Source organism: Enhydra lutris, unplaced genomic scaffold (genome assembly GCF_002288905.1).
Source record: "Enhydra lutris kenyoni isolate GAN:26980312 unplaced genomic scaffold, ASM228890v2 scaffoldscaffold21, whole genome shotgun sequence".
NCBI classification, from domain to species: domain Eukaryota; kingdom Metazoa; phylum Chordata; class Mammalia; order Carnivora; family Mustelidae; genus Enhydra; species Enhydra lutris.
In genome coordinates, this window is record NW_019154105.1 from 258,214 (window position 1) to 281,161 (window position 22,948).

Consider the following 22,948-nt stretch of genomic DNA (forward strand, 5'->3'; position numbering starts at 1 on the left):
AGGCAAACTTGCGTATTATTTTTAAACACATTCTAAAAGCTCTTCTACATCTAGTAAATCACACACGAACTTAGCAGACCAAGTGCCCCACTGATTTTTTTTTTAGGTTCCCTAAACATTTTTTATTACGTTATGTCAGTCACCACACGGCACATCATCGGCTGTTGACGCCGCGCTCCGGGACCGGTCTTTGTGCAGAACACCCCGCTCTCCACGCAGTAGTTCCCCCACGCATTTAAGCCTCTTAAGGGGCGCTCGGTGGGTTGAGCGTCTGCCCTGGGCTCAGGTCACGATACCCGATACCCGAGGTCCCCCCCCCCCCAGTCCAAGCGTCCAGCCCCGCGTCGGGGTCCCCGCTCGGTGAGGAGCCTGCTTCTCCCTCTGCCCCTCCCCCTGCTCATGCTCTCTCTCATCCTCTCAAGTAAATGAATAAAATCATTAAAAAAAAAAAGTTAACAAAATGGGAGTCACATCTATATAAGTACCCTTCACGCAAAATGTCACTTCTCTGTGCCAGTCACCAACGTACCCCGCCGGCCAGAGCCGACAGATGTGCCGATTCTTAGAAACAGGACCCAGAAGCGCCGCGGTGCTGGGGTCAGCCTCCCTCCTGGGTCGCCGTCCGAAGCTGGGACTGTCCGAAGAGGCCTTGGGGACGGCGGACTCCGGAAGCAGGGGCACAACATCGGGGACGGTGCGGGGACGGGGACAGTCACGGCTCGTTTCCGAGTTCACCGCGGCGCGCATTGGGCGCTCAGCCCCCCGGTCCGACTGAGCAGCGCACGGAGCGCCTCTCAGAATCCTCCTTTCCTGTCAGCCTCTATCATTTTATCGCTTTTTGAAGATTTTACTCACTCACTTGTCAGAGACGGAGACAGCGCCACCAGGAGCGGCAGGCCGCGGGCGGAGCCGACCCTGCGCGGGGCATCAAACCTCAGGTTCCCGCCCGTGTGTGGAGCCTCCCTCAGCCCGAGACACGGTTTTACCTCGCACTCGTGCGCTCGGGGCCTTTTCGCTTCACCAGGAAGCACCGCCGGCGAACGAGCGTCCTGGAGGCGCTTCGAGGCCTCCCCTCTGTCCCGGAACAGCTGCTCCAATGAGCGAGCGCTACTCCCTCTCCTGGCCCGGGAACCCTCTGGACACAAAGGATCCCGGGAGCGCCGCCCCGGGGCTGCAGCGCCCACCACAGCGCTCCCGCCCCCTCACCACAGACGCTCGGACCGCACCGCCGCGGAGCCCTTGCGGACGCGCACCGCCGCCCGCTGACGTCACTGCGCATGTCCGCCGCGGCGTGACCTCGGGCCGGCGCGGGCCACGCCCTCCCAAGCGCCATGCTGGGCGCTCAAGGCGCGGCGCTCGCGCGGGGTCTGCGGGGCCTGACGCACTCGTGGCGGCGGGACTCCCGCGCCCTGGCCCTGGTGCGCGCGGCCGGCGCGGCCCGCGCAGGGCACGGGCAGCCTCCGGCCGGGCCGGGACCGCGCAGGCGCCGGCTCAGCCTGTCGGCCGCGGCGGTCGTGGACTCGGCGCCCCGCCCTCTGCAGCCCTACTTGCGCCTCATGCGGCTGGACAAGCCGGTTGGTGAGTGCGCGCGGGCCGGCGGCGGCGCAGGGGCGGGGGCTGCGGGCGTGCGGGGACGCCCCGACTCGCGGGCGGCTCGCCGGCCTTCCCGTCCCCCGAGGCCGGTCGCTCTGCGGTCGCTGCCGCGCGGGTTCCGCTCGCGTTGGCGCCGGTGCGCGGCGTCGTGAGCGCTGCCCGCGGCCGTAAGCGCAGAACGACCGCCGGAGCCGCCCGGGGGGCGCAGTCCGGACCCCGAGTCCCGGCGCCGCCCGCAACACGACGCGGTTCGGTGGAGTCCGGCGGGTTCAGCGCCCGCGGTCCGCCTGGCGACTCGCAGTGGCCCCGAGACCTCCGTCCCCCGCTGTTTAAGAGGACGCCTCGCGGCCTGTAGCTCCGCCCTCGGTCTCTGCCGCGGACGGACGGACGGACGCAGCGGCCTCCGGCTTCTCCGTGCGGTCCGCGCGCCGCGTTCACGAGCCGTCCCCATCCCGCGCCCCCCGCGGAGCCTGGCGGTCGTGGCCGACGAGCTCCTCCGCGCCGCTGGCCTCGGGGACGGGAGGGCCGGGGAAGTCCCGCTCCGGGACGCCTGGCCCGGCTGGAGGAGACCGAGGGCCGGGTGCGCTGCGACAGGAGGGGTGGAGCTCGCGGCGTGCGCCGTGGACAGTGCGGCGGTGGAGAGAGCAGCCCGCGGGGGCTCCGAGGCTAGGACGTGTCGGGAGCAGACTGACCCCCGCAGGGCAGGGGTGCTGCGGAAGAGAAGGGAGACCCCGGCGGGGCGGGAAGTGCTCCGCAAAGACGCGGGGCGGAGAGCTGGAGCGCCCGGGCGGGAGCTCGCCTGGAATGGCGCGTGGTGCGGGAACGCCTGGGAGGCCGGGCTGGATCGGAGTGGACCAGGATGGACAGTCGGGAGCGAGGACGGAGCGGGAGCTGCAGGCCGTCTAGCGATGGCGTTTGCCGGGCAGGCGTGGAGAGCCCGTCAGCCCAGCTCTGCCCGGCCGAGACCCCGAGTTCGGTCTTGCTCATGGTGTTCTAGGCTGTGTACCACGTATTTGGGATCAGAGCACGAAGTGTTACAACACTTAGCTCTTAAGTTACAAAAGCGGATTAAAAGTACAGCCCTGCCATCTGACCCCTTGCTTTTGGGGCCAGATACACGTTGATAGGCGTAAATTTCCAAGCCCAGTTCTCCTCTGAAGCGTAACCGTTATTCTGTTCTGGCGTCTGGGTCGCGGAGCGGCGCTACAGGCCTGCACACCTCCTGGACAGATCAGCGGCTGCCTTATTCCCATTTCCGTAAACCTCTGGCTTTTACAGGAGTGGCCAAACCACCCCGCCACAAAATGCGAGACTGGCCACTAAGAGGTTATGAATAAAGGTCTGAAACCAGACCTCTTCCTTTCTCATCTATAAAATGAAGATACTAGTAGTACTGACTTTATACGGTTGTCATGGGAATTCATTTATATGTGTGTGTGTGTGCAGTCCTTACAACGGTGCCTGCCGTAGTAAGTGCTCAAGAAATACTAGGCATTAGTGAGAATTAAAGAAGACTGACTGGGTTAATAGTTCCGTATCAAGGAGATACCAGCCTGCATGCTTTAGTTCTAAATAAGATGATGATTGCAGGGTTTTTTAGACAATTTACTAATAGTACTATGTTATCATTCGTTCAGCAAACATTTTTTCAGCCCCTACTATATGCCCGGGACGATAAATTGACAGTAGAATTGCAGGTTTGATGTTGCTTTATTTAAATTATTCTTTCATGAAGCAGTTTTATGTTCATTGTTTTACTTTGTTGAAATTGGATCTCGTTTTTATAAATCAAAGTAGAATTCATTGTTTTTCAGAATGGATTACAACTTTGTTCAGATTGTCACACACTGCAGTATTTCAAAGTTTCAGCAGGTGGCACTCTTTACACTAAATTGGTGTAATTTTTGCTTTACTCCACTTACGGGTGATTATGTTGTCTGGAAGATAATATGTAATTAGTAAAGAATCTTAGGTTCCATTTTCATAGGCTTTTTGGTCTGCCTACCACCTCTCAGAATTCGTTCATTTTATTTCATCTCCCAGAGAGTTTCCCCTTTTTCTACAGCAGACATTTCTTTCTGAAACCTGTTTGCATCCTTGTCATCTCTGAACCCTTCGCGGAGGAGAGAATAACAAAAGTGCCGTAGGGAAGAGAGGGAAGCACTGTGGCTGAGAATCAGGATTGCAGCGGAGCCGTAAGAACTTAAGTATTTGTGGAGCTTTAGGTATACTGAGTGGTAGCACTGGCCTGAGACAGACTAGAGCCGGGCTACCTGAGTTTAAATTTCAGCTCTGCCACTTTTTGCCTTTGTGATCTTGGGCAAATTACTTCTTCCTCTGTGCTTCAGTTTTTGTATTTGTTAAGTGGGTATCATAGAAGCTCTGCCTATTTCATAGGTTTGTCATGAGAATCAAGTGTTTCATGACAGCACCTGGGACATAGTAACAGTTACATGTTTGCTCTTACTATTTTTATTTTCATTACCGCTAGTTTCCTTTGCCAATAATAGTTCTGAGAGGTAGTTTTTTTCCTCTCATTTATATATGAAGAAGACTAAACCTTAAAGTTTAATATACTGTAGTGTCTAGCATCACTCCATTTCTTAGTGGCAGACTTCGAACTGAATGTTTGACTTTTCCCTTCATTATAGGAAGCCCCCCCCATCCATGGGGGTGCTCTACAGATTCCTCTATGTAAATGAATATAGTTCCTATAACGTAGACTAATGGCAAAGGAAATGTTGCTGACGCAAAAATGCTGTAGGTGACTGCACTTCTTTTCTCTCCAGAATTTTTTAAAAATAGACCCTTCAGTTCTAGATGCACCAGGAAAATCATGTCTTTGGAGTGGTGTTCTTTTGCTTCTATCAGGGCAGGCTCAGTCTGTCCCTCTGAGTTATACTGGTAGATCCAGGAAAAAGGAGGTAGTTAAACATTTAACCTCTCTGTGAGTTTGTTTCCTCATCTGTATGTAAAACAGGAACAAGGGACGCCTGGGTGGCTCAGTTGGTTAAGCAGCTGCCTTCGGCTCAGGTCATGATCCTAGCGTCCTGGGATCGAGTCCCACATCGGGCTCCTTGCTCAGCGGGAGCCTGCTTCTCCCTCTGCCTCTGCCTGCCATTCTGTCTGCCTGTGCTTGCTCTCTCTCCCTCTCCGACAAATAAATAAAACAAACAAACAAAAAAAAAAAACAGGAACAGTATTAGTGCCCACTCTGTAAGGGTGTGGTGGGGGAATTAAATGAATTTGTGTGTGTAAAGCATTTAGAACAGTAGCTAACACTTCAGGCAGTGTTAGCTGTTGTTGCTTTCGTTTTATATGGGACACACCAAATAGGAGTCTGTCCAGCACTCCTGAACCTGAATTTGAGTCTGAACTGGCCCTTGCTTGTTTTCAGTCTCTCCTTGCCTTTTCTGCCGTGTCCTCCCGAGTCCCTCCACCAGTGACTTGGGTGGCACTGTTTTATGGCTTTGAAGGACACTGTATTCGCCCTGTTTTTGAATTGATCTATTTTATTGTTATTGTTTGTTTAACTGTGTTTCTTCCTTTTCATTTAGAAGCCTCTCTCCCTTAGTCACTGCTGTATTCTTAGTTCCTGTATGTGCTTTATAAATACCTGTAAATGAATAAAACTTGAACTTACAAAATTTAAATATGATTATAAGCACTTTGTCATTCAGCCGTTTTTGTATAGGATCTCATCTTAGCCACATCTCCTTTTTCTCTGATGTGTCTAAATTGGGAAGTAAAGCTCAGAATTTATTGTAATAGGCACCATTTCCAAACATTTGTTGAAAGACTTTCTTTTGAAAGTGGAATATCAAAGTTTACATGTGAAATCTCTTTTCTGTACAATCTATTTGGTTTTAGCTCAATTTCATCTAGTTTATAGACTAAGGATGAAGAACTAATGCCATTTGCATTGGCGCTACAGGGCAAAATACTTAAAAAACAGTACGTTTATGTCCACCTTCCCACAAGACAATTTTATTTTATTGTACTAACAACAGAAGAAAGTTTTGCTATCTTTTTTTTAGCAGGTAATATGTGCATATGATACAAAATTCAGAAATTGCAAAGGTGTAGAGTGAAAACTAAATCTTCCTCCCCTATCTACTAGCCACCCAGTTCCCTTCCCCAGAGGCAAGTATCCGTTTCTCCTGTGTCCTCCTTGGCATGGCCTGTGAACATACTGACATTCAGATGTATGTGTTTGGAGTGGGGGAGTGCACATGCACGGTAACAATAGTCTAGTAGCCCTCCATAGGGGTGGACGGCTTTGTAACCTCACGGGCAGTGTGTGCGAATCCCACTCCCAAGGGTGTGTATGAAGAATGTTATCTCAGTGTCATTTTGATGTGTATTTCTGAAAGTTGATCTTTCATATAAAGAAGAGTTATTTGTATTTCTTTTTCTGTGAACTTCTATAATCCTTTGTCTGTTTTTCCATTGCAGTATTGATCTCTTTTCAGTTTCTAGGAATCCTACATAGGGCCAAAGAGTCCTTTGTGATACGAGTTGTTCATGTATTTTCCCAGTTTTGTCATGTGCTTTTGATTTTGTGTTCTTTTCTTCTTGGGGATATAATGTTCGAACAAATGAAGAAAGCTGACTAACTCGAATGTGTACCTTCTTTGTCTTTTTATTTTTGCTTAGGCACCTGGCTGCTGTATCTGCCATGTACTTGGAGCATTGGGTTAGCAGCCGAACCTGGTTGTTTTCCAGATTGGTACATGTTATCCCTCTTTGGCACTGGAGCTGTTCTGATGCGCGGAGCAGGCTGTACTATTAATGACATGTGGGACCGGGACTATGATAAAAAGGTAGTTTCTTCCTGGAAAGGAATAGGGAGCCCCCTCTCAGTTCTGCACAGTGACATGATGGCATCACTTTTGCAGTCCACAGAAGGCAAGGGATCTTTAGCAGACTCGCTGAAATCCGGCATGAGGAGTGCCGTTTTTCAGTTGAGTGGCTGGCATTGCGCGGTGCGACGCACCCCCTTTCTCCACACAAGAGCGGCCAGGCAGGCAGGACGTGTACTTCATTTTTACAAAATGAATTAGAACTTAGGCGGCTAAGGTAAGGACATTAGAAGCAAAGCAAAAAGATCATCCTGAACCTTTGTGCATCCAAGAGGACTGTCGTTCTTCCCTTTGAGATATATACTGGAGTTGTGACTATTCTTCTGTAAATCAAATCTTCATTTAAATAAGCCAAGGAAGCCCCTGTTAGTGTTTGCTAAAATTATTTCATTAAAAAATGTAATTTTATTCCTTTTTTTCTCTTTGGAAAAATAGTACATGTTTAATCTGAAAAATTCAGACAGTACAGAAATAGAAAGTATAGAAAGTGCAAGTCTTTCTTATCTGCTCTCCCAAACCCCCAGAGAAGCTTCACTTAACAGTTTGATGCATTATATTTCTGCGGATTATTTTCTATGCATATTCCAATGCATGTGTGTAATTATTTCTTCCTCAACAGTTATTTTCTGAAGGGAAACGTCCATCTTATCCTTATCCTTAGCCTTTTATCCTTAGCGACTCTGCCACAAACGAGTATAAGATCATTCATTAAATGCTTGAGTAAATAATCAAGTAAACTTTCAATTTAAAAGAAACCCATGCTGAATTATGTAAAATGAATAATCTTATATACATATATAAATATATATGTGTATATATATATCTGTGTATCTATATATGAATATATATATATGAATAATCATCCCTAGTTTGCCTTTCATGCTGGTCTGAATTTTCCTTTAGCAAGACACACCTGTAACAATTTATAGTTTATAAGAACAGTACCACAATGTTTTTTTTAATTCAAAAAAATATTGATTGAATATTTGCTGTGTGTGAGACACAGTGACAGGCTTTAGGAGGATTGTGTGGATGAAGGACAGCATTCCTGACCTCACAGTTTCATAGCTACACTCTGACAGCACTGTTGTGAGAATGGTGTCTGCAGGGGAACTTAACTGAAGACCCCCTACCTCAGCCAAAGGGAGCAGAGAGAACTTTCCAGGGGAGTGACTGAACTGTGTCAGAATAAGTTGGCAGGAAAAAGATGGGCTGGAGAATGAAGGTCACTCTGGACGGAGGGAACAACAGATGGAGAGGTGTGGCTATGAGATAAAAGTATAAAGCTTAACAACTGCCGGATGTGGTTTGTGTGTGGCTGGAGGATAGGGTTGTGACAGGTGGCAGGAACTGCGTGCTGAACACATCCCTCTGCCCCCCTGCTTCATGCCAGGAGACGCACACTCCTGATTTGGGGTTCATAACCCCGGTCAGTTGTTCATTCCGCATAACTGTATGATTGAGGCTGCTGGTGTGTATCACTTCAAAATAATTATTGAACGTGTTTAGAGCAGCTAATACCAAAATCTTGGTTGTAATATTTTATTGAACTGTAAAGTTTTGCAGATGTTACTTTTGGGGGAAACTGGATAAAGGATATCTGGGATCTTTATATTTTTTTAAAATGCCAAGATAGTCTTTAAAAGCTGCATATGAATCTACAGTTATCTCAAAAGAAAAAGGTTAATTAAAACAATAATCAAACCAACCAACGTATAATTAACAAAATATGACCATTTTAGTTTCCCCTGAAGTGATTTTTTTTTCTCCTTAGGTAAAAGATTACTGATGAGATACCTTTTATCACCCCTATGACATTTTTCTCGATTAGGAAAGTCCAGATTCTATATACACATATAACAAAGCTCTTAAATGAGTGTTTTATGGTTGTTGAGGAGGTTTTGCTAACATGACTTAAAATGTTACATGCTTCTCTCTTTTTTAAAATTAATTTCTTTTTTTAAAATTTTTGTTCAGTTTATTTAAATGAAAGAGAACAAATCCGTTCACCCATTTCTTTCCTGCCCCCGCTCCTCCCAGCCCTACCTTTGGTAACCACCAACCTGTTCTCTTTTTTAATAAGCTTGAGTTTTTGTTTTGTTTTGTTTGTTTTAGATTCCACATGTAAGAGAGATCATATAGTGTTTGTCTTTCTGTCTGACTTATTTCACTGAGCATAGTGCCCTTGGGATCCATCCATGTTGTTGCAAAATGGGAAGATTTTTTTTAATGGTTGAATAGTATTTTGTGTTATGTGTATGTGTACCACAGTTTTTTTTTATCCATTCATCCATCAGCGGACAGTTAGATTGTTTCCATCGCTTGGCTATTTTAGGTAATGCTTCAGTGAACATGGGGGTACAGACATCTTTTCGAATTAATATATTCATTTTCCTTGGATGAATACCCAGATGTGGAATTCTGGATCATACAGTAGTTCTACTTGTAATTTTTTGAGGGACCGCCATACTGTTTTCCACAGTGGTCGCCACAGTTTATATTCTACTAATAATGCACAAGGGTTCCCTTTTCTTCCATCCTCACCAAAACTTATTTTTGTCTTTTTGTTAATAGCCATTGTAACAGGTGTGAGATGATACCTCATTGTGGTTTTGTTGGCATTTCTCTGATGATTAGTGATATTAAGCATCTTTCCATGCATCTGTTGGCCATATGTATGTCTTCTTGGAAAAATGTCTATTCGTGAGTTCTGCCTATTTTTTTATTTGGATTTTTGTTTTTTGTTTTTTTAGTTACAGGAGCTCTTTATATATTTGGAGGTGTGTGTGTGTGTGTGTGTGTGTGTGTGTCCGTGTGTGTGTGTGTGTCCCTTATTGGATATATGATTTGCAGAAATGTTTTCCCCCATTAGGTTGATTTTCATTTCATTGATGGTTCACATTGCTGTGCAGAAGCTTTTTGGATTAGATGCGGTCCCACTTTATTTTTGCTTTTGTCGCTTTTACTTTTGCTGTCAGATTCAAAAAAATTGCCAAGACCTGTGTCTAGGAGCTTATTGCTATGTTTTCTTCTAAGAGTTTCATGGTTTCAGGTCTTTTGTGCAAGTCTTTAAGCCCTACTGAGTTAATTTTGGGTGTACTATTTATAGGCAGCCCAGATGTACTCTTCTAGCTCTCCAATTCTCCCAGCACCAGTTACTGAAGACACTGTTCTTTCTCAGTTGTATAGTCTTGGCTCCTTTGTCATAAGTCAGTTGACCATAAAAGTGTGGGTTTATTTCTGGGCTCTCTATTCTGTTTAATTGATCTATATGTCTGTTTAATGCCAAAATCATTCTGTTTTAATTAGTGTAGCTTTGTAGTATAGTTTGAAATCAGGAAGTGTGTTGCCTCCAGCTTTGTTCACCTTTCTCAAGATTGCTTTGGCTACTCGGAGTCTTTTGTGGTTCCATACAACTTTTAGGAACATTTTATTTCTGTGAAAAATGCCTTTGGAGTTTTGCTAGGGATTGCATTGACTCTCTATATTGCTTTGCGAGGTATGGACATTTTAGCAATATGAATTCTCCTAATGCATGAGCATGAAATATCATTCCATATACTTGTGTCTTTAATTCTTTCATTAATGTCTTGTAGTTTTCAACATACAGGTCTTTCACCTCCTTGGTTAAATTTGTCTCTTGATATCTTATTCTTTACTGCAATTGTAAATGAGATTGTTTTCTTAATTCCCTTTCAGATAATTCGTTATTAGTATAAAGAAACACAACATTTTTTTTGTATTTTAAAGGATAAGTTAAAAAGCTTGGCCAAGTTGTATGCTTATCACAGTTTCTTAAGGACTGTATATCATTAGGGAAGTTTGTGGCTCAGGGTTTTGCTTAGTATGTTAGATAATAAGTAAATTGCTGATACATTAAATGTTAAGTAAATTGTTTTTGGGTGTGAGTTAAGTGTGTTCTGTTGATTTTGTGTATAATCTGTCAACCATGTGATAAGCATTAGGTCCATAAACATTGCAATAATTTCAACATACAGGCATTAATGATTTAGTTTTATTTTATTTTAAAAAATATTTTATTTATTTCAGAGAGAGAGAACAAGTCAGGGAGGGGCAAAGGGAAAGGACAAGCAGACTCCCCGCTGAGCAGGGAACCTTGTGCAGTGCTCTAGCCCCAAGACCTGAGATCATGACCTGAGCCGAACGAAGTTAGATGCTTAACTGACTGAGCCACCCAGGTGCCCCAGTGATTTAGTTTTATAAGCTATAAGCAAATGGTTTCATTAAAAACCACATACAGTGTGTTTTAATCATCATATCATTTTTAGTGTTTTGATGGAGTGCTAGTTTTTTTTTTTTGCTTTTCGAAGTTAGCCAGGCGGTTATCAGTACTGAAGGAACAGTCTAATCTGGGGTTAGTAGTGTGGTCAGGGGGACTAGACAGGTTGTGCTTCCTACCATCCATGATTTGGGAAGGTACCGAGCCTCTGCTAAAACAGAGATGGCAAGAACTTGTGAGTTCAGTGTTGTTATGAGGATTCAGTGATGTGATGCATACATAGCTCTTAGAATAGTGGCATATGGTAAGCACTCACATACTAGCTGGAATAATCATAATAATCTAAAACAAATACAGGACATAATATATTTCTAACTAAAACTATAGGGACCAAATCAAAGATAAAAGATCCAGGTTTGGCAGTCTAACCAAGGTGAGTCGTAGTTTTTGACAAACTGTGTATTGCATAGTGAACCATGCTGTGAAATGGGTCAGCAGATTTTTTCTGTAAAGGAACAGATAGCAAATAGTTTAGTCTTTGTGGGCCATACCATCTTTGTTGCAACTATTTGATTCTATTCAGCATGAAAGCAACCATATACAATATGTTAACAAATGGGTATATCTCTGTTTCAATAGAATTCTATTTATGTACAGTGAAACTTGAATTTGATATTATTTTCATGTGTCTTAATACAATACCCTTTTTTTAACCGGTTTTCAATTGCCTAAAAAAGTAAAAACTATTCTTATTAGCTCACAGGCCATATAAAAATAGGCAGTAGGCTGGATTTGGCCCATAGGCCATAGTTTGCTAATAACCCTTGATATAAATAAAAATCAAAATAGTTAACATTTATTGCATGCTTTATGCTTTTTAGACACTGCACTTACTCTATGAGGCAGTGCTCTTACCTCTTTTCTTCTTTTCCCTCTCTCTTCTGTTTTTCTTGTAACAGGTAAGTAACCTAAGTCCAAGAGAGGTTAAGTAATTTGCTAAAATTCACACAGCCGGTAGGTGATGGAACAGATTCACATGCTGGGCTCTTGGAACCCAGATCCTGAGTTCCTCTAACAGTGCTGAAAATTTTGGTTATGCTCTTTTTTATGCTTCAGTTTAGAATGGTCGCATTTCATGATTTTTAGACAGGAAAAGAACAACTACTATATCTTATTTGTCCACATAATGGCTCTGTCTGTTCATATTCTTATATTGAGTCTGCCTTTTGTATTTGGGTACAGTTAATATTAGATTATAGACCCATCCTTAAATAGCTTGGCAAAAGGACTCCCGTTTTCAAACCCAGATAATTTGTCTTCTTTCTTTATTTACATTTGATTGCTGATTGCAGTGCTTCCTGTAATCAAAACATTCACTGCAATTTCCTCTTTCCTGAGAATTGCCATTATTGTTGTCTCTCTTTTCTCTGTGGAAATTAAACATATACTTGCTAATAAGCTGGGTACCTAATTAGCCAGATGAGGAAGTTGCTCTGTTTTGTGTATTCAGAAATGGGAGATGGAAAGAAAGGAGAATGAGTGGTGGGAATTTTTAGTGCTTTTTATAGCTGTTTTGAATACGAAGTTTTGATTTATGGCAGTGCTTCCAATGTTGGTTTCACATTTTAGTCATAGTTTTGACTTAGTGCCTGCCTTGGGCCGTTCTCTTCATTACATGTTTAAATCCATGATTAAACCGTTACATGAGGCTAAGGTTTGTGTTTTTATTTATTAAGGTTATAAGAACAGCAAATCGCCCCATAGCTGCCGGAGACATTTCAATTTTTCGATCCTTTCTTTTCCTCGGGGGACAGCTGACGTTGGCACTGGGTGTTCTTCTGTGTCTGAATTACTACAGGTATAGTAAATATGTTTTTCAGAGTCACGTATAAAATCTCTGTCTTTTGAAATGGAGAAAGTAGGAATAAATAAAATTGATATGTCTTTATCCCAGAATTATTTATTGGCTACCTATGGAGCATCCGTAAGTTAGCAAGTATAAAGAAATCACCACATGTCGTAAAACCAAGAATGTTTTCTGCCAAAGGAATGAGAAGATCAGCATTTAATGTATTCTGAACCATGGTTATACTTACATTATGTGTTCCCCAAGAAACACATGGCACTTTCATAGCTTTTCCAAATGCATACATGGATGTGTACATATACCCTTATGTATAATTTTATTTATCCTGACAGTGTCTCTAAGTTAGATAGAAGTGATTATATTCATTTAGCAAAAATATTAACCAGGTCTTTCCTAGAGTCATGCTCATAGTCGATGACAGAGGGGAAAAGTGGAAGGATTCATTCCTATATCTCTTAAATAGAGACAAAATTAAACTTTGTGCATCAGATGGCTCCTTACAAAGTATATAAATGAGGAAAACAAGACAAAAAATTAGTGTCACTTTATAGAGGCTAGACGTACTTACATACTTTACCCTGACAGCATCACATGAAAATGGTTTTGGAAGGTTTTTCCTGGAAGGATGGTGTTGGGTGAGCTGGGAGAAACCTAAGAACACCTTATGCTGTTATCCCTTTATAGATGCTCTATCCTCTTCTAGAGCAGTTAACACCCATTCTGCATATCGGGAGGGGGATCCAGACTCTTAATTCTGTTGGGACGTTTCCGTTTATTAGCTGTCTTACTGTTGAAGACAACATTTAGAGAGGCAGTAGCATATGGTGGGTATGGACCCAGCATATGTTGGGTTGGACTCTAGAGCCATCCTCCTAGCCCTACTACTGCCTGGCTGTATGATAGTCAACAAATTACTTAATCTCTTTGTGCTTTAGTTTCCTCATCTGCAAAAAATAAGTAGAATAAAACTGTCTGCCTCTTAGGTTTTTGGTGAGGACTATAATGAGTTAACTAATGTAAAACAGAATAGCTCCTAATACATGAAAGCACTGTATGATTACTACTTCGTTCCGTTGTTTTGTAACACTTAAAGTATTTTCTAATCATCTTTTATCCTAACTAAAGTCTAGGAAAATAATTTTACATAACAAAAGTTATAACTTAAGAAAAGTCATTTTCCAGTTAGTGTTACTACCATTGTCACCTTTAGCATTTCTAAGAGATGGTGATATTAATCTTCAGTGGTTTTTCTTGATTTCAGTATAGCCCTGGGAGCAGCATCCCTGCTTCTTGTCATCACCTACCCACTAATGAAAAGAATTACATACTGGCCTCAGTTAGCCCTGGGTAAGCTTGAAATAACTACAAGTATTTCCTTCAGTACCCTCAAACTTGTACTTTTGTGTGTGTATGTGTCTAATGTGGCAGAGATAAAAAGTCGGTCATGAAATTTTCTAAACCAAGAATAGATTTTCATATTTTAAGGGAGGGCAATTAGCCATTTTGATTGTCTAAGAAATTTTGCATACTTACTAAGATTCTCACCATTATTATTTTTGGAAATGCTCTTTTAAAAATCAATGTATATCATGAAGAAAAAATTAACTGATTGGACCCTACCCTTCTCTTTAAGTCACTGACCTGGATGCCCTGAGGACTTGGGGGAGTCGGGTAGAAAGCACAGTCAGGCAAGAGAACTGGGGTTAGTATGTGAAAGCTTAGCTAGCCCATTCCTGTGAGGCCTTCCTTAGATGTTCCAGGAAAAAGTAAGCCAGTCTTGCCTCCAGCTCCCACAGCGCTCTGGTGTGGCGCTTACTCGTTTCACCAGCAGTAACTAAAGGAGAAGATGCTGAGGGCCACCTCCGTCCCCCAGTTGTCAATTGTAAATGTCTGACAGATAAAGCTCTTTTCGCATGTGGAGGGCCCAGTGTCTAGCATAGCCCTTGGTATATCCCGGCTATTCCATACATACTTGTTGGCAGCAGGAGCCGAAGGTAAATAGGTCACAAAAATACCTACTCGTGGAATAAGCTAGAGTGTTCCTGGAACTATTCTAGTTGTTTGAGCTACTTTTTTAGTGAATAAACGAAGACAAGACACATGGGACCCACTGAGTATGAGGTACCCGAGGGACTTGCCGGTGGAAATGTCCAGCAGGCAGTTCAGTGTCCAGTCTGAAGGGCCGCATGAGCAGACTGAGGAGCTGTTCACGTGGGGGTGTTTGTTGATAGACTTCAGAGAAGGTGGGCTGTACCCACCTACACTCTTGTTTCTGTAGTGTGCGGGGAAGTCAAGTCATAAACGAAAGAACACAGGGTTTTGACTCAGGTAGGCCCGAGTTGAAACCCCAGCTTCTGCTGCTCGTTGACTGCTCCAGGCTCCATACGAGGTAGGGTAAATGTTCTCACAAGACCCCCTGTTTATCAAGGTGACATTATTCTTTCTGCTACCTGTGTTATTTTAATTGTCTGTTCACTTCTCTGAACTTGTCTCCTTTTTGTGCACTGTAGCTAGTCACCACCACGGAGAGCTGAGAGAATTTCAGGAAGAGACACAGAATACAGTGCACAGAGCCTAATGCCTAGAAGTACTGACTATGTGTTGATGCCCCTCCCCCCTTTTGGGAGTCTAAAGTGCATTTAGACTTGTCCTCTCTGTCTCACCACTTGTAGGGTTGACTTTTAATTGGGGAGCATTACTTGGATGGTCTGCTATCAAGGGCTCCTGCGATCCGTCTGTTTGCCTGCCTCTTTATTTTTCTGGAATTATGTGGACTCTAATATATGATACTATCTATGCCCACCAGGTAAAAAAAAAAATCTTTTTTCCTTAACTTTGGTTTAGTTATTGTTGCCATTTAGGAACTTTATGAACCACATTAAAGGGAAAGTTTTTTCTTCTGAAAAGAAAATCATTCACGCTTCCTTGGCTCCAATAAAATATTTTTATTTCATGTGTATATGTGTTTGCCAAATAGATCAACTCTCATTTACAAGCACTTAAACAGTATTTACATCCCAGGCATGTGAATACTTTTGTTGTTGTTATTGTTTTCTTTTAAAGATTATTAGAGTGTATATGAGTGGCGGGGGGCAGGGCAAAGTGAGGGAGAGAAGCAGACTCCCCTCTGAGCTTACAGTATGAAAGGAAAAACATACACTAACCCTACACTGGTTACCTCGATTTGGTGCTGAGATAGCTATCAGATAGCGATCTGCCTGCAGGTCGGTGTGGAGCTCAGCACGCAGCCTCTGATAACACATGACTATAAGCACGACAGTATGTGGAAATGCTTAGAAATTAAATTGCTGGAGGCGACCAGTTAGCTGGATGTGAGTGTATCACCAAAACCTAGCTCTGCTTAAACAGCAGGGATTTGATGGGAGAGGCAAGGGATAAACTGAGCTAGAGGTGAGACCTGAAAGGATGTGGGTAAGTGGCAGTTGAAGATTTTTCTGCATCTGTGATTGTAGCAAGATCGAAACTAAAATGTACAGGAAGTTGTTGCAATTCGAGAACTCTGAGGTAAGGAGAAGCCATGGGAACCATTAGACTTGAGTTTTACTTGGAATGTAGTCAGTGTGTAGTTAAGAGTCACCAGGAGGGTCATAAGAAATACAACATGTGCCCTCCTTAATACCCACCACCTGGGAGGGCACGTACTGCATGGAGCACTGCTTGTGGTGCGTAAATAATGAATCTTGGAACACTGAAAAAATAAAATTAAAAAAAAAAAAGAAAAAGGACATGTGGAAATGGAGCTGGAAGATAATCTCAGCAGGGACACTTAACTTCCCTTCGGCCTGCACATTCGTTGCTAATCAGCCTGTCTCTGAGTTAGTCGGCTTTCACAGCTTACGTCCTTTGAAGGCCACTTTCTTCCAGGATTAGATAGCGGTGATGGTTATACAACCAAAATGGTGAGTTTTATAGCATGTCAATAAAAAGTGGACAGTTTCTTACTGCTTTCTGGTGTTAGGACAAGAGAGATGATGCCCTGATTGGTCTTAAGTCCACGGCGCTGCGGTTCCATGAAAACACCAAGCGGTGGCTCAGTGGCTTCAGTGTGGCGATGCTGGGGGCTCTGAGCCTGGTGGGAGCGAACAGTGGTCAGACGGCGCCCTACTACACTGCCCTGGCTGCTGTAGGAGCCCATCTGGCCCACCAGGTTGGACCTTTTTCTTACTTTTTCCCCTTATTTTTCCTTGGTATAAATTTGTAAAAATTATTTAAACAAAACAGCCTCTGTGTTTACCGAGCAAGGTACTCCGTAAAGCAGCTACTTGACTTGCGCTACCTTGAACCATCCCCTCCCGTCTGCCAGCATGTCATCTAAAAAAACTAGCTATATTATTTTACAGAAATACTTTAAAACTAAAGCTAGTGTCTTCTTGGCGCAGTAGGCAGTGCGTCAGTCTCATAAAACTAAACCTAGATTTTTTTTTTTTCCTTTGATGTTTCTGGAATTTCTTCTCCTTCATGTCTGGAAAAATTTCAGCAGTGTCTGAAGGTTTTGGGTTGAGTTGAATTGCTCTGAAAGCAGACTGATCAACATAACTGTATTTTTACTATGCCAGCTTCAGTGATGGATATGGTAGTTAGCGAACTAATCATTTGTAAGTTTGGGTCCCCTGGCATTAGCAACCAAGGCCAGAAAAGACATGAAGTGCTAACATGTTAGAGTTCTGTCTGGATAGAGGGATTTCAGGATACCCAACCAGCACCCGTAAGCTTATATTGTGAATCTACATTAGTGACTTGCGTAAAATGAACGAACCAGATCTAAGCTTAATGAAACAGATTGCTTGTGCATGGACTCTAGCTTTGTATCAGCATTACTTTTGTTTTCTTCAGATAGATCCAAAAACATGTCAGTCTATACGTAGATGATCTGTTTTATACAGATGATTGCAGATTACTTATCAGTGTAAGTCAGATTTGCATAGCAGTATGAAGGAGACTGAAATCCAATGTCCACAAAGTAAACCCCATGCCGTATCACCTTCATTGTTTTTCTCACAAGGAAAGCTAAAGGCAGGAATTGGTGATTCTCTTGATTTCAGCATTTTCCTCCTCAGAATTTCGCAGCATCTTGTCTTGCTCATAACTCAGCTCTGTGGGGGTTGTCCCCATCAGTTGATTGTTTGATCAGGATAATGGATGTGTAGCCATATTTAATTAAGCACTGGATATTAGTGGAGGAAGGCAGAAATTACAAGGAAAACTACAAATACCGTAAGAAATATTTGGAACCCACCAAAAAATTCTAAATGGCATTTGTGGTCTTCTATCTAGTCCTTGACACAATATTTTTAAGATGGACATAGCCTTCTAAGGTTTGGAAAAAAAGGAAATCATGATGATTTTAAATCTGTGACCATATAATAAAGAAGAGTTGGGAAAATGAGGGATGCTAATGCTTGATAAGCCTAGGAATGACTAAGACAGGGACATGGGGCTTTCTTGATATGTTTGCAGGACTACTGTGGAGAAGAAGGAATGTGTTTGTTCTAGGTCAGAGCAGATCTGGGTTGCCAGATCCCCTTCCCTATGGAAGGATGGGAAGGAGATTTACATGCGCGTAGGGTGTTTTGGTTTATCACAAACTGGGGGGGCGGGGGTCACCACAGCCATTTGGTGAGTGGGGCCAGGTATGTCAAATATCTTTCAACGCAGTGGACAGCCCTGCACAATAGGGAATTGTCCTTCCCAAAGGTGACTTGTCAACCTTTTGAGAAACATTGCTCCAAGGAATAAAGCTAGAATGTTAAAGGAGTTAAAGGAGGCAGATTTTACATCAGTGTAACTGGTTTAGAGCTTTCTAAATAGAAGTAAAAATAGCATGGTTGCCTCTCAGCATTCATGGAATTCAAGTGGACGGTTTTAGGACGCAGCTTGGATGATACCCAGTGAGAGATACAGTAGATTTTTCTACACTGGGAAACAGTTTGGGGTACAATAAGGGCTTCCCATTGCTTAAAATCCTGTAACAAAGTACTGTCTTTTCTATACTGATGTGTTTATTTGTGGTGCCAAAAAGTTCATACTAAGTGCTAATGCAGCATTGTGGTCTTCTTTTACAGATTTACACTCTAGACATCCACAGACCTGAGGATTGTTGGGATAAATTTACCTCCAACCGAACACTAGGACTAATAGTTTTGTTAGGGATTGTCCTTGGGAATTTGTGGAAGGAAAAGAAGACAGATGAAGTGAAGAAAAGTATAGATAGTAGAATAGAAAATTAGCAAATGACGTTGATCTAGGAATCTTTAAAACAGACTTGGGCAAAATACTCTCAGGTCTTATTACCGCATAATCAGACTTGAAGAAGCAGTCTTGCAGTGTGTTCATGAACTAAGAACCAGAAGATGAAGGCATAGACCATCTTTGCCTGGATTTAGTTCAAGCATTTACTAGCAGAATCCTTTTCCTGTTTCAGAAACCAGGAACTCTTAAGGATTTGAGTGACCTTGAGTCTTCTGCTCGTTGTGATTCCCATCTGCAATTATGGGAATGGTATGAGTTTGGGCACTTTAAAAGACACCTGATTTGTATCTCATCTAAGTGAATGAATGTAGGAAAACAGACTTTGTCTTTAGGGAAAAACAAAAGCTGCTGTAGAAAGTTGGGGTTTATTGTTCTTTGTTGTGACCTTTACTCACTACCCAAAGCAGTAGTTGAGGAAACCATCCTGTTTTTTATATCTTAGGAAATTTTAAATAAGTAAATAAAAATTTTTATCTACTGTGTCCATGTGTACTTTTGTTACCAGTCCTGACATTTATTTCGTACATCCAATGTCTGCATCGCCAGAGGTGCACCCATCAGAGGTGGTGGGTTGAGTTGAACTGCTCTGAAAACAAACTGATCAGCTTAGTACCAGAAACTATTTTAATTTCTGTTGATTTCTTTTTTTATCTTCTCAGATTGTAATATATAGGATAATGGCACGTCCCTTAAGTGTTCTAAGAGATTCTTCCCTTGCCCCCTTCAGAATGTTCTCAACATAGCAGCCAGAGTGATTTCCTTAAAATCTGTGTGAGGTTCTGTCATTTCTCTACTCAGAACCCTCCAGGATCTCCCAGGTTCCTCAGTACAGACTTAAAGTCCTATCACCTGCCAGGCCCTTCGTGATCTGGCTTCATCCTCCGCAGCTTTCCCAGAAGATCTTGAGCCCCACTGGCTTCCTCACTGCTGCTCAGCAGGGTGGTGGACTTCTGCCCCTGGGCCTTTGCATGTACACTTCCCCTTGCCTGGAGTGCTGTCCTGGAATTTTGTCAGTCCTTCACAGCAGGTCTTTTCCTAAATGTTACCTTCTCAGAGGCTTTTTCTGGCCACTGTTTATAAAATTATGTAACAAATGCTACCTATGCTTCCTTTTTTTTTTTTCCTCTTTAGAACTTAACACTATTCATGTAAAATATACTTTACGTGATTTAAGTGGCTCTCGTGGATAGTGGGGTGTAGGGGAGGCAGTTGTTTGTGTGTATGGATTGTGGGTGGCGGTAAACACTACTAAATGGGGTAATGGTGGTAATGGTGGTGGTGATTATGCAGCTGACAGAGCACTTGCGTGTGCCAGGCCCAGATAACGAAGCAGAGGAAGGTGTAGTGAGCTGTTGATTTGGCAAATACCGAATCACCGAGAGTGAGGGAGTAGATTTACAAGAGCAGGAGCAGCCACAGTTCTCTACTATAGCGGCAAGGAATTGAGGGGGAGAGTAGAAATGTACTCTAAGGGAAATACGATTGGCTTCTATCTAATTCTGACATTGTATCAGGATAGATAAACTTTAAATCTGTTGATTTCTGGGTTGGTTTTTCTTTGGTTTTTGGTTTTTGGTTTTTCTTTTTTTTCTTTACAAATATATAGATTTTTCCTTTGGGAAAAATTATTTAGGAAAATACACAATTTATCTTAAGAATACAGTAATAAAAAATTAATAAAAATACAGAGTTTAAACGGATGGAGGGATGTCTTCAATAATGAAAGAAATGAGAAATAGAAAAAATTGAGCTTAGGAAAGGGTTATGCCTCTTAAAGAGATAAACCATTTTTTGTAGCAAAAAATGTTCATTTCTAAGTGCCTTTTCCCAGGTGTGGGCTCTAGAAGGACGTTGGCCAGGTTAAATGGTGGAGGAGCATGGCCAGTGGGGATCTGTACTTAGCACAGTGAGGCCTGGTGTGGCATCACCTACATAGTACCATAAAGGAAACCTTAGAGCAGAATCCCCTTTCCATTTAGGAAAATGTTCCAGTGTCTGAAAGGGCAATAATTCTGTTGAGGACTGGCTGTATGATTTTCCAAAATCTATATAAGCTCTTCTAGACTGGGTGCATAATTTGCAGATCACCTGTATTTTAAAATGCCTAAAATCTTAACCCATTAGCACTAATTCCAATTAGAGGAGGGTAAGTACAATGTATTTCAATTTTATTTTCCTAAGTTGGTTGATGAACATTAATATGGGACAAATCCTAGAATCAGCAAAATGGCGGCCATTTATGATAAATGGGAACAGGAGAGAACATGGCTTAAAATTCAGAGATTGTTTGCCTTCAAAAAGCCGCTCAAACGTATCTGAATTATTTTAGTTCCTTTTCATTTCATTTCTTCTTTCTTCTGTCAGGTAGAAAAGCTGAATAAGTAGTATAAATACTTAAGGGGCAGATTGAGGGGTTGAAGAAAGATGTAGATTATTAACCTCTGAGATCATGGACTTAATTTAGGGTTGGAAAGAGGTGCAGCTGTCACCCACCCAGTCATCAAGTGCCGGGGGGTCTCTCTCCCACATAGCCAGGAGGGTACCATAGCTTCAGAGAGTTAAAGGGACCCTAAGTTTCTTGCCCTAAGTTTCTGCTGCAGAATCACTGTGAGGTTGTCAAGAGCATATGAAAGAACTTAAACTGAACACTTACCTAGTAGAAGTTTGTAGTGAGGGGCGACATGCGGTGGGAGATAGAGGAAATCTGGCCAGAGTCCGAAAAAACCCATCCCAGGCGCTGCCTCTCCTCTTCCTGGACTTCCTTACTAGATCCCCCTATGCCTCTTCCAGACTGTAAAACCTTCCACGGGTCACACCCTGCTCTTTCCCCCAAATCAACATACACTCTCCCCCTTAGGCTAGTCTCTTCACTATCTGCAGGCCACGCTCCTCTGCCCAGCCCTGCCATTGCAACTGTCTTGGCGGCTGCTGGATAGCGAGGGCTTGGTCTCTGGAGCAGGCAGCCCCATATGTGAATCCTTCTTGTCATGCTTGCCAGCTGGAAACCTCTGGCAAGTGACTGCCCTCAGCCACTGCATTCTCACCCAAACTGGACTGTTGGAAGTATGAGACAGTTGGCATATGTTCAAGCCTGTTATGGACTGAATTACATTGTCTCCAAATTCATATATCAAAATTCTACCCCCCAGGAACTCAGACTGTAACCATGTTTGGTGATAAAGTCTCTAAAGAGATTATTAAGTTAAAATGAAGCCATTAGACTAGGCCCTAATCCACTGTGACTGGTGTCGTTATAAGAGGAAGTCTGGACACATGGACACTTGCACCCAGGGATGACTGTGTGAAGGCCCAGAGAGAAGACGGCCACTTACTAGCCAAGGAGACTGACCTCAGAAGAAACCAGCCTTGCCCACACCTTGATCTCAGACTTCTGGCATCCAGAACTGAGAAAAACAAATTTCTCTTTTTTAAGCCATTCAATCTGTGATATTTTGTGAGGGCAGTCCTAGCGAACTTAGTACAAAGCCCCAGTAGCTAACTTAGCACAGAAAAAGACACGCTTCGAGTACAGTTGACTGGAAAGCTCTATCTCTTCCACCCAGTCCTATATTTTTGTCCTAAAACACAAATTTTAGGCCTTCTAGTAATTACAACAATGGTGGACTGAATAAAATCCTCCAAAGATCTCCCTGTTCTAATGTCCAGAAACAGTTTATGTGTTACTTTATGTACTAAATATATAGTATATATACTAAAGTGGCTTTGCAGATGTGATTGAGAAGAAATTGAGATGGAGATTATCATGGTTATCTAGGTGGGCTCACTGTAATCACAAGGCTCTTTATAAGAGGCATGCAAGAAGGCCAAGGTCAGTTCCAAGAAGTGGAATGAGGGAAGGAGGAGGTTAAAGTGATGCAAGGGGTGGGTGGTGAGCCAAGGAATGCAGATGGCTTTTAGAACCGAGAGAGACAAGGACTCAGATTCTCCCCTCAAAACCTAGAGGGAACTAACCAGCTGACAACCTTGACTTCCACCCAGTGGAACTGAGCTGGGACTTCTGACCTTCAGAACTGTAGGATTATAAATTCATGTTGTAAGCCAGTAAGTTTGTGGTACTATGTTATAGCAGCAACAAGTAAACTAATACAACAACTA

At 43.1% G+C, this 22,948-nt stretch overlaps 1 protein-coding gene across 1 annotated transcript; it reads left to right on the forward strand.

The window, feature by feature from the left end:
* Nucleotides 1–1,315: 1,315 nt before the first annotated feature.
* Nucleotides 1,316–19,314, forward strand: LOC111148949 (coenzyme Q2, polyprenyltransferase). The gene is made up of 7 exons (XM_022505783.1): nucleotides 1,316–1,578; nucleotides 6,250–6,416; nucleotides 12,432–12,553; nucleotides 13,824–13,909; nucleotides 15,235–15,368; nucleotides 16,542–16,730; nucleotides 18,646–19,314. Exons 1-7 carry the CDS (start codon nucleotides 1,332–1,334, stop codon nucleotides 18,808–18,810), a joined length of 1,110 nt encoding a protein of 369 aa, XP_022361491.1. The 5' UTR covers nucleotides 1,316–1,331; the 3' UTR covers nucleotides 18,811–19,314.
* The last annotated feature ends 3,634 nt before the right edge of the window (nucleotides 19,315–22,948 follow it).

Bases quoted from the DNA above. Each gene is read 5' to 3' on its own strand.
- LOC111148949 (XM_022505783.1), top strand. From the start codon at position 1,332: ATGCTGGGCGCTCAAGGCGCGGCGCTCGCGCGGGGTCTGCGGGGCCTG. The intron at 6,417-12,431 runs GTAGTTTCTTCC...TTATTTATTAAG, and splicing joins ACCGGGACTATGATAAAAAG to GTTATAAGAACAGCAAATCG. The intron at 13,910-15,234 runs GTAAGCTTGAAA...CACCACTTGTAG, and splicing joins CTGGCCTCAGTTAGCCCTGG to GGTTGACTTTTAATTGGGGA.